Here is a 12,565-nt window from a genome sequence, read left to right as displayed (position 1 = left end):
GTACAGGTACATCTTGTCTTTGTTGAAGTGGTAGGGACATCTCCCCCACACCGGTACACTCATGCAAGGAATGCCTGGTCATGCAATCAGCCACCTGCTGACACCCACCGGAAGTTCACTTGAGGACAGGAGAACCTCAGCAGGGTCTTTCTAGATCCTGCTCGGCTCCCCTATTGCCCCCCTGCTTACTGATAATAATAATATTAATAATAATAATAATCTTTAATGCTGGTCTATGGAGTGCTGCTTGATGATCACGTTGTAATCTTGCAACCCTCAGAATGATAGGGAGAATAACTGTTTCTCTCCCTACATCCCAAAAAATTTAAAAAAATAAAAAAAAACTAATAAAAAGAAATTAAGGGAAAAATATAAATGAAATAAACAAAGAGTAAATAAAAACTGATTGAGAACCCAGTGATGTCACCATGACATCGCTGGCATAAAAAAATGTATGAGAGCTCCCCTCAAAGGAATCTCGAGCCATACTGTACTGGGGACAGTGCAAAAACAAAACAACAAACAAAAGTAAAATTATAATAACATATATATAAAAAAATCTTCTTAAAGAAATAATTCTTCTTACTCCCCTTTTAACTACTTGAACTGTATTTTATAACAACCCATTGTACAGCTCTGTGGAATATGATGGCGCTATATAAAAAAAATAACTAATAATAATAATAATATTTTGTTCCTCTGTCAACAATGTATAACCCGCATAAAGCTTCCACTTTCAAACAGTGCTGAAGTGATCTTAGCTGTGTATAATTTCCTGTCACAAGGCCATCTGTTTATTTCGATAATAACTGATTATACCATAATGCATAATCATTTCTTTCTAACGGGATAGGGTGGAGAGAAGGGGGGTGGGGAAAAGAGGTGCGGGGGAGGCTCCATCTGGCTCAAATAATACAACTCTAATCAGTAATAATGATAATTATTATTAGGAAGCTACTGGAACCCACTGCAGCGCTTAATGACTCTAAATTGATTTATAACAAAAGCAATTGAGGACGACTGCCTAGGAAAACACCAGGTCCACTAGTACTTCATCAGAAGGGCAGGGAGCGCTCACTCTTGAAAAACAGCCAAAATGTTTGCTACAAAAATAAGTCTATTGAGGCAGTTTAAAGGCTCGTTAAATACCGCTAGTTGTTCATCACAGTGGTATAATGGGGGATAGTGAGGACATCTTTGCTCCCCTGGCGGTCCATGATAGCAGTAAAAGTGGTTGTTAGACTATAATGCTATACCTAAGGCACTCTTAGCCAGTGCCTGTCTGAAACCAACCTGGATTATAAATACCCTTTTTTCCCTCGTCCATACATATGATACATATAATGAATGCCAGATACACCGATCAACCATAACATTTTGACCAATATTGTGCCTAATATTGTGTAGGTCCCCCTTTTGCCGCAAAAACAGCCCTGACTCGTTGAGGCATGGACTCCACTAGACCTCTGAAGGTGTGCTATGATATATGGCACCAAGACCTTAGCATGAGATCCGGTAAGTTGCGAGGTGGGGCTTCCATGAATGCTTCCTGGTGCCATGTGTTCTCCAGGTAAGCGACACACCCGGCCATCCACGTGATATAAAAGAAAATGAGAATTTTTCATCAGATTAGGCCACCTTCTTCCATAGCTCCGTGGTCCAGTTCTTATGTTCATTGCCCATTGTCCGGCAGTGGACAGTGGTCAGCATGGACATCCTGACTGTTCCGCGGCTAGGCAGCCTGATTTATAACAAATTGTGATGCCTATGACCCTGTCGCCAGCTCACCACTTTTCCTCCAGGAACCCCCCAGAGCTGCCGTTTTGGAGATGCTCTGACCCAGTAATCTAGCCATCAAAGTCGCTCAGATCCTTACGCTTCCCATTTCTCCTGCTTCTAACACATCAACTATGAGGACGAAATGTTCACTTGCTGCCTTATATATCCCACCCAGTGACAGGTGCCATGATAATACGATTATCAGTGTTATTCACTTCACCTGTCAGTGGTCATAATGTTAGGGCTGATCGCTACTGTATATATATATATTCATCTATAACAACAGAACTGAATTCTATCTCAGAATCTGGACCTAACATATTTTTATCCCATTTATTTCCAATGCAATCTATGATATATTTGTCTCTGGTACTGATTCCATTCCAGTAGGCAAAACTCACTGTATATTAATCTTCTCTTTTTGTAAACTAGAAATTACAGAAAATCCTAACTCTTAATAATACTCCCATTTATCTCATCTGTGTTACATAGGGTGTTATATTACTGTAAAGATTTGGACATGCTGGTATCACTATGCCATTGTCACTTAAATAGTAACTGAACTTTCAGTGAAGGAGTTAACTGAATATTCGGGAGAATAGAACAAGATATTTTCAATTTTCATACAGGGAAAGAAAGTTAATACGGTAAAAGTTTTAAACAAATCAAAATAAGATCCAGAAAAGAACAAAAAAAAACAGACCTAGCCTAGCTGAATGAAAATGTCATTTTAGCAAGAGAATGGAGGATGAGTATTAAGAGGCTGAAAGATAGCATTTTACATGGAAGCTGCTCGTCTAGGCCTTCCGGCAACGCTTTGCCTGTCCTTGTATTACATTCCCCATTGTAATTCTACAGATTCATTGCCTTCTCTTTGTGAATCCAGGAGGAAAAAAATAAAGGAATTATTCACTATCCTTGCCTTTTCTGTGTTTATCTTCTGATCGCTCAAGCTGCTAGAAGGTTCATTTTCAAAAATGTGTGCAAATCTCCTTATTTGTGTTTCTTGACTATACCACCTCCCAAAATCTGTGATAGCACTCAGCCATACAACACTGAATCGCAGGCTGAATTAGCATACAATGGACTGTCTCTGGCGTATAAGAAAAATGTTTAAATGCTGCGTATGTATACAATATGCTCAAAAACACCAACACACACGCATATAATGTGTACTGCTTTCTGCGCTGAAACTCGATAAATCCATTCCTTCACCGGAATCTGATATAATCGATTATGTAATATAGTGCCTTACTACGGGGAATTCAAATTATATTGTGAATTACCGATCTATATCAACAGAAAGCTGAAATAAAAACGACATTACTTCACACAGCTCAGTTTCTACAATGCCGTTATAAGGTCTCAGGAATGTATTCATTTACATGCGTAAATTAAACAAAGTGCCAATACCAGCCATGTGCACATCCATGCAATGTGACAACACGGAAAAGAGCCAAAAACAGAAGGTCTTTGGAAAAAAGGTCTCAACCTACTGTCAGCATGCTCTAATGCTCCCATCTGTCTTTTGGATATTGAAATGACATGCGGAAGACACCTTGACCTTAACTTTAGAGACAGCGTAAAGGAATCATTCGTTATACACTGTTTCATGTTTACTAAGTGGTTTAAAGGCATACACGCTTTCCCTGGCTGCACATGTTTCAGTAGATCTGTTTCATGAAAATGAGTTTGTTAAAAGAGAATACCATTTCTTCTCATGAAAAGTTTTGACAGTCACAAATGTCCTATTACGCTGACTCTGTGTAGTATATACAGTATATACATTAGTCTGGTATCTTATGGACTGTAGTTCAACAATGAGATGATACTATATCGACCATGGTTTTTGGCTATGAAACACATGGGTATAGTTTTCGGCTACTAAGTACATGGGCTTTTGTTTGGCTCCGTCTGTGAAATCATGAGAGCTATGGTATGGGTAAAAATTGAATATGCGATAGTATGGAATACACTACAGTCTAGTATCATATCGTGTGGACCTATGTCTAGTATGTTACATTATGGATTAAGGATGGTAAGGGTGGTATACCTGTTTCTATACATTTAATATGAAGGTCTCTCTGCACAAGTTCAATAAAATGCAACCATAAAATGTTCTTGAAGTCCATTCTTTTCCATTCTCCTCAACCCCTACCAGAAAACATGAACGTTACACGCAGAGTGTGGATGAAAAAATATATAGGTAATTTGAAAACTGGTATGCAGGACACCTTTCTTCTGTCTCTTCTTTCCTCATTGTGAGTATAGAAGAGATCCGCCTTCTGGGTGTCTCGAGATCTGGTAATAGACCATTTCACTGATTCAGATTTGCAAACGCTGCCTTCAATAGAAGATCTGACAGCTGAAAAAATCCTGATTTTTTATTCTCCTTCTCTTGTTATGATTTCTTTTCTGCTTCTCATGTTTGACCACTGCTGCTGCTCCTGCTCATAAGAACAGCAAATTAAATTTTTCCAAGATTCAGACAATTTCTGTACATCTCACGCCTCTGCGAAGACATGGGGCAGCACAGTAAACGCTACAATAACCAACACACACACACACACAAAAAAAAGTACATTACCTTTGAAGGACATAATTAAGTAGGATTGAGTCCAGACTGACCGACAATTCAGCCTTGATTTAATGTGCTCCCAAGCTGGGAGATACGTGCAGGCATTATTGCTGTTACTTTGCAATTTTGTGAGCAGTTGGGGTTTGTTCTGCTTTGAAATAAGCTTTCTCTCGATAGTTTAGTTATTCATGGGGTTTAATCTCACACGTCAGCATCTGCCATTAGCTGTTTATAATGGTTCCTTCTTCTATGCTGAGGTTTTATAAAGCAAGAAGTACCCTGTCTTTAGTTTTACAATACATACACGAAACATGCACAAAAAAATAATAAAGTTCTTTATTTTTTACTTTTAAATACATTTATTGTTGAACTCAAATAGTGCGAAAATATTTCAAATTGATCAATGCACCTTCTTAAATATAGGCATTCTGTGTTCAGAAAGTTTTAGATTTAGGGGTGTTTGGCTCCCAACCAAGTATTTTTTTCCCTACCAATCTGACACGTATCCCATATATAATTTGCTTCCTTACGAATACCAGTAGTGCCTTATAGTGAAGAATCCCCGAAGCCCTGCCAGAAAAAACCTTTGGGTACATGTGATGGAGGCTAAGAAACCTTATTACTGGTACATTGGTATATAACATACACCAGCAAGGTTGGCTCCACCAAATAGGTGCCGAGCTGGAGGTACAGGTTGGGTACTGGGAAATAAAGCAAGTATATGCAGCATAGTTTTATAGTCAACATTCCAGGGACACCTTCTAGCACAGCTGTGAAAAACATACCTACCCAACCCACATAATTACCACAATTCAACTCCATCTAGTTATTATGGAGCATATTATATCACCAAGTTCACAAACTGACTTGCCATTTCACCCACAGGACTTTATCCCTCCTCCTATTCTTTTCCCATCCCTATCTCTCTTACTATCTCCCCATTAACGTTTTTCTCATTGCCCCTCTCTTTTCTCTTTATCTCTCATCCCCATTTTCTCTAATTATAATCTACCTTACTTTCTCCCCAATCTCTTACCTTTCTCCCTCTGCTGTCTTCTTTTTAAGTCCTGTGCCCCAGGTTGTGGTTGGTTTCTTCAGACCTCTGCTTCAGCTCTCTCCTGCTGTGTGCATGGCTTCCATGACGTTATATCCCAGTGAACAGCATCAATCCCCGGGACACAGTGTTAGGGAGTACTAAAGCAGAAGTCTGAAGAACAGAGCTTGCGGAATCTGTTGGCACTTTATAAATAAAGTATAATAATAATAATGTGGGAGCGGTTGGCAAAGGAAGATAGGGAGACATTGCGAGAGAGACTGAGAGCATGTGAGAGAGAGAGAAAGCATGAGTAAAAGCATGAGAAAGTGTGTGAGAGAGCATGAGTGAGAGAATGAGAGTGTGAGTAAGAGTGAGACTGAAAAAGCAACACAGTGACAGACTGAGATAAAGACATACTGTATCTTTTACACATATAAATAAGGCAGGTAGCCAGCAATTACACTGTATTTCAATAAACTGTCAATCTAAACACATGTATAGTGTTAATGATTTTTATGGAGTGGAAAAAAGAGGGATATGGTGGCATAAGCCACATCAACACAATTCTGTTAAAACATATTTATTTTTACCAATGAACTAAGCCAAACCGTTTTGGGGGGTTATCCATCTATGAGTGTGTGTTTTTTCTAGGCATAAGAATAAATACAAGCACTAAGTATGGTTCTAACCACTGTTTGGGCTAATAGTTTACTTCAGGATATCCACTCTTGCAAAGAAAAGATGGCAACCCTACTCATGCCCACTTTCCCCGTGCTCCCTGTTCCCTTCATGCCTAAACCCTCAAACCACTAAACACTGTCCCTAGTTGGCCCCAGAAGACTTCTGAGTAGTCATCCTAGTATGTTATGCCCCCCCAAGCCTGCTAGTAGTTGTGTTTTTAGTGTTGGATCAGATAACTTCATATTTTGTAACCCTACTTAGAGCTGCCATTCCAGAGTACACTGAAATGTCAAATTGGGAGAGCCTTTGTATTCAAATTGACCTGGGAAGCAATTGCCCCCTTGCCACCCTGTCCAGCCCATGGCAATTACCTCTAAAAACTTGTTTCATAACGAGTGCGCTGGGATGAAATTCCGGTTCTGAACGTAGGAAAACATGCAATAATAAGCCTTTTTAAAAATGAACGAGGCTGTGCGGTGCAGAATTATAACATAAGGGAAAACGAAAGGCTGTTAGTGTCAAGAAATATTTGCTAACATACAGGAAATAAAATATTATTGGAGAAGCTTCTAGAATGAATCCTGTGCATACAGACCTGTACCATACATGAGAAGCAAAGGGACACAAAATGGGGAAGGTTTTGTGTCTCGACGGTGATTGTTAGGAAAGACAAGGGACTTATCACATTATTAGTCCTTTATGTCAGGCACATCAGTAGATATCTTCTAGCTGTGAATCACCTATTATCCCCCATGTACAACATCATCAACCTTCAGAAGACAAGACAAATGGGAAGGTTCTGTGTCTCGCCCGTGATTGCTTTTTCTGTAACTAATTGGATCTGAAAAGCTGTGGGCTCAACTGCAAACAGCCATTTGACAAGTGAACAGTTTGCCGAGAATGTTCCTGCTATAATATGACATGAATTTGCAGATAATAAATTAGTCTTAATATCATGTTTTATTCTGCTTCGTTCAGTATGTTTGCCATCTGCAGCTCCTTTACACATAGGCTTCTTGGGAAAGTTAACTTCAGGCCAGTGAAAGCCTTGGTAAACGAACAAATCGTTAGATTTCTCTGGAGCTGCAAGTTGCTGGGATGTGAATGCAAAGACATCGTTTTATAGGATAGAAATGGTTGAAAGAGGACTTGTGATGAATGAATTTCACACTTTTTGTTCTTACATAAACTGCTGTGGGTTTTACAATATATCCTGTCGCGTTACCATAAAATACCGCACAACATTTCAAATGACCAAAGAGTGAAACTTATGTTTTAGGGGGGGGTTGGTAAGAAGCATGGCAAGAATAATAATTTTAACCAAGATTTTTTAAGCAATTGTAACAACAAAGCCTAGTATCTGAAGCGTAGGTATTGGGGATTCATTCCATCACACTATATGGCCATATATGTCCTAACCCACCGCTATGTAAAAGTCCCCAATCTTGGCAAGTCCTTTCTAATTTTACAATTATGTATTGCTGACCATGGAACTGAATCAGTAGGGCTGGGTTGCCTTTTAACCCACTTAGACTCTCGTGCAATTTAAAGACCTCTATGGACACCATTGAGACACTTGTAGAGTTGGATGGGTGCTCAACCCTGAAGTCTGCTTAACATAGGTGCTTTGTTGAATAAACATATTGGTCATTTTAGAACCACCCCAAAATTTGATGTAAATGCTTTTTAGGGTGTGTGTCCCCTTTTAATTTTTTTGTGTATATGTGGAGATTTTGACCAGACTGCAGAGTCAAGCACACCACCTTTTTCTAAGTGATGGGATATGACATCATATATAATCACTGCATCTTTTAAGGACTCACAGGGCCAGGTGGAAGTAACTATTGGGGACTGTGCTGATTTGACACAGTCCTCCATTGTGTTCATGGTCAGGTTAGGGAATCAAGGATCCCCCCTGCAACCGGTCAGCATTGGCACTATACAGAGCTTGATGCACCCATTGCGGCAGAGTGGCTGTCTCCTCGTTGGGCTTGGTGCCCTAGGCCAAAATATGCCACTGGATGTGCTCATACTCACCAAATGTTTCTAGAAAAGATGAACTAGATGGAATAAGAATGGAACAAAGCGAATTGGGTCTTAGGGAGGGACAAGCAATAAAGGGCTTTCATATATATGCAAATACATACATCCACATAGTTCATATTGACGTTTAAAAGAAAAAACAAAAATATGCGTCATTACACTATTAAACATGTCAGTTCTTAATATGTTTCTACTCACAAAGCATTAACAAGCAGCTACAATTAGCTACTGGCAGAACAGGCACTTAATACTTATCACACGTGGACCAAGATATTAGCTCAGTGGCAGCACGAAAACACTGCTCAGGCGATAGAAACTAAGCATAAGGGCTATTAAACTTGTCATCAGACATAACACCCAGCTACGAGGATCATTGTTAATGGTACGAACAATAATACCTCCACAGGAACACTAGTGCCTAAGAGCCCTTGTGTATTAATAATACTAATTATGCCCAACCAAGAAGGAGGTCATATAATCAAATAGTGATAGAATCAGCAGAGGGGCAACCCATCCCGCATTTACTTTAATTACTTCTCCTTTCATAAACTAAGCACAGAAGATCATCTTTTCTTAACATCTGATTACCCCACCATGATATTATGACTTAAAATCCATGATGTTCAATAAATGCGGTTCCTCAGAGCGTAGAGGTCAACATTATGGCACTAGGTAAAAAATTTTGTTGAATCCATTTGGACATCCCATTAAAGTATTCCAATAAAACAAAGTAGCTTAAATTCTAATTATTCCTGAAGATACTTTACATGATGTACAATAAATTAAAAGGTTGCTAGTAATGTGGATCAAGGTAAGCTAAAGCTGAAGGTAAGCTAAACAGAAAACTACATAGCTTCCTATATTCTCTGTTGAACTTGGAAGGTTGCATCCTATCAAACAATCATGACAAGTTTACAGGCTGAGGGCATGGACCCTGCTAGCAGGTTCACTTTATGTGCACACACAAGTTGATTACTAAAGACAAAGTGATAAAATGCCTTAATAACAGAACATGGGACTAGTTTTCTCTTGCTGCAAAGATAGACGCTAAATGTACTAATGCATCCTTTACAATACACAAGCCTCTTATTCACCCCCCCCCAACTCCCAGTTAAAAAACACACAAATTAAAGGGACAGCCACATGCAGCCACACCAATGAAGGATGCATATAAAGTAGACTTGGGCGCCGGCCAACTCTTCGTGTTTGTCTTCATAGGGAAAAGGGGGTTAACGTGGGGTTTACGTGGTACGCACTACGCAGCAGCTTTGGTGCAAGGATTTTAAAGGTCCGTACGAGAAACTCTATTGGCCGCTGGCAGGGGCCTCATCTACCATCAACCAATAAATTGCATTTAATTGGTTGATCGCAGATGAGCACCTTGCTGGCGACCAACAGAGTTGCTCGTACAGACCTTTTACTCTTGGAGCGGGGAGCCCAGGCCAAGTTCCACAGTCAGGAGACAGGCCAAGTTCCCCGTCGGGAGTTAAAGAGCCATGCAGGTGACTCTATTGGTCGCTTGCAGGAGCCTCCTCTGGCATCAACCAATTGGTTGATGCCAGAAGAGGCCCCTGCTGGCGACCAATAGAGTTGCTCGTACAGACTTAAAATCCTGGTGCCGCAACTTGGCCAGAGTTAAAGGTCCGTACGAACGACCAATAGATCCTTTAACGGACCAATTGGTTTATTCCAGAGGAGGCCCCGCTCCAAGAGTTAAAGGTCATTAACTCCTGACAGCGAACCTGCGGATTTCCGTTCCTGTTATCTATGCAGCATCGCAGGGGTTAACGGGAGCGGAAATCCGTAGGTTTGCCTTCAGGAGTTAAAGGGCCATAAGAACAACGTTATTGATTGCCAGCAGGGGCCTCCTCTACCATCTACCAATTGACGGCGAACCTACGGATTTCCGCTCCAGGTAACCCCTGTGATGATGCATAGATAAGGTAGGCTAGATGGGGAAGGGACCAGGGAGATTAGTAAAGGAAGAGGAACACGAAGATTCTTCGTGTTGTGTGTCTTGATCTACGTTTTGCCGCCGCCATGTTCGTATGTTTGGTATTCGGGCTGAACACCGAAAACGCACCCTTCATGTTTGTTTTCATGTTCACCTGAATACAAATGCACAAGTCTAATATTAACTCTATTTTGTAATACGCATTATTTAGCTAAAAAAAACAATAAGGTCCAGATCTTCAATCCAACAGCCACACTCTCTAGTGAGTTGTGGAACTTTAGCTGACATATTTTCTACAAGTCTTGAAGCTAGAAAAAGGCAAATGCATGGCAGAGGATTCTCCCTTTAATGCAACCAGAGAAACATATATTTCATTATTCTTGCATGTTTTTGCAGATCATCATCCGCCAGCAGAGAATAATGCTAACGAGAGAGGTGGCGCATGCATCATAATGTCAGTGTGGTAAGCAGATCCCTGTGTGCTCATAGGCTGATTCCGCTGCAAATGATGGTACCTGAGGGAAAATCAGTTCTACGTCAAGTGGTTAGCTTGACTTCATAAATTAATTTGCGGCTTCACTCTCACAACCGTTGCTGATGATCATCCACATTGGATAAAAGATACAACAGGTTGAAGTAGTTCAAACCAGTGTTAATTGTTTGTGAAATTTCAGTAGTAACTGAAAATAGATGTTGTTCTCCTCTAACGTAAGACAGGACATTCCATTTGGAAATTAATATGGCGGCCACACTGACAATTAGACCAGAGCTTCACAAAATGAAACAGCCAAGTTTGGCTATTTGCAAATACACACTGTTGTGAATTGTTTCCAGAATGCCATTTTTTCCACAATGATGAGCAAACTCACATTCTGCGTTACTGGCCATCGGCAAAAGGGTAGCGTTGGAACTGCGTACAATGTCCTGCCAGTGTATGGTGTCAGCGTAGCAGAGAAACTTATTCTGGTCCAGATACACGCCTCCGTTCAGGATCTCTATAAAGAAAAGAGAAAGAATATCAGCAATAAATGCATTGTCCTGTACATTTCCATTGTTAATGTAATACAGGAACTAATGTGACCTTCTTTGCATAATATTCCAGCCTCATCCACACACAATACATAGCAATAAATTACATGGCAAGTGAATTAACCTCCTTATATGTAATTGAGAACCTCTATTCTTCACTTAAAATCACTGCTGCTTCTATGCTACAAGCAACAATTTCATGATTGGTTGTCTTTCAAAGCCAAATCGTTATTCACGAACAAACGGTTACCAAATAGGGAGGGGTAAGATATTAAATCTGAAAGGTCTGATAGTGGACCATGTGTGATGTTATGACAATTGAGTCTCTGGATCAAGTATTGATTTGGCATAAGACCAACATTATTTGTATGGCGAAGTTAGTGGCTTCATTAAATGCTTTTGATAAAGGTATTCTATTATTTTAAATAAATTATACAGGCAGTAAGGTATAAATCAGGAAGTTGCTGCCAGAAAAGCTTTTAGAAACATCTGAAAAGAGGAAAATATTGGGCACATTCTTCTATTACAGCGTGTAAAGTATATTTTCGCGCTTGGCATTGGCCATTGACATTATATGACACGGTTCCTAGGATATCTAAAACCAACAGACATGTTGCATTGGATAATGACCCTAATGCCTCTTGATTTGTACCTGTAGATGCTGCCAGCTTATAACACAATAACACAAATACCTTTACGCATGACAGTAATGGCAAACTTCAGTTAATATTTAATCAACTCTAAATCAGATTGTGTCATCAAATCCTCCCTCATCAGCCAGTATTGTAAAAACAAGTGGTTAAAAATGCTCCACGCTTCTGTGAACAGTTTTCTGTTTAATCAAACACATTAATATTCCAGTTCGTGCAGAGCCATACTGCTTTTTTGCATACGGTAAATTAAAATCGCATTAGTTTAATTTTAATAATAGCAAAAATCAGGTTATGTTTTTATTACTTACCAGATCATGCATAAGCTGCATTGTCGTCTTTATATATTCATTTAATCAAGGGACAACTGAATTTCTAGGAAACATATGATTGGAAATCTTGATCTTTACCATTGAAAAGAGGCTTAAAAAAAGAAGTATTTTTCATATCATCTGCCGTAGATTTCACAGCAGATTAGCAGATGAAAACCGATCGGCAAATTTTAACTGTTGAAATAACCCATCTGTCCCTAGAACCCAACTCGTCGTTACAATATCACTCATATATATATATACACTTCGTGGAAGGATTACTTCAAAAGCAAAAAATGGGCACTTCATCATATAGCCATGAAACTATTTGGCAATAAAATAGATTATTTTGTCCTTTGGCTGGTTTACAGAACATTCATGGACACTTTATTAATCATCAATAATTATAATTGTGTTCTGTGTGTCATCATCCTCTGTTTGGAAACAACACCTTATCGTATATATATAGAGATATATATATATATATATTTTGCCATCAAGTTA

At 39.5% G+C, this 12,565-nt stretch overlaps 1 protein-coding gene across 2 annotated transcripts in view; it reads right to left on the bottom strand.

The window, feature by feature from the left end:
• Positions 1-12,565, bottom strand: part of ERBB4 (erb-b2 receptor tyrosine kinase 4) — a 350,674-nt gene that overhangs the window by 81,392 nt on the left and 256,717 nt on the right. For both annotated transcript variants that reach the window (XM_053471691.1, XM_053471692.1), the window contains exon 4: positions 10,941-11,066. In XM_053471691.1, coding sequence (XP_053327666.1) covers positions 10,941-11,066 — 126 coding nt within the window. The remainder of the gene's footprint in view (positions 1-10,940; positions 11,067-12,565) is intronic.

Source organism: Spea bombifrons, chromosome 7 (genome assembly GCF_027358695.1).
Source record: "Spea bombifrons isolate aSpeBom1 chromosome 7, aSpeBom1.2.pri, whole genome shotgun sequence".
Classification (NCBI taxonomy): domain Eukaryota; kingdom Metazoa; phylum Chordata; class Amphibia; order Anura; family Pelobatidae; genus Spea; species Spea bombifrons.
Note: the sequence above shows the minus strand (reverse complement) of the source record. Positions and strands in the feature narration are given on the sequence as shown.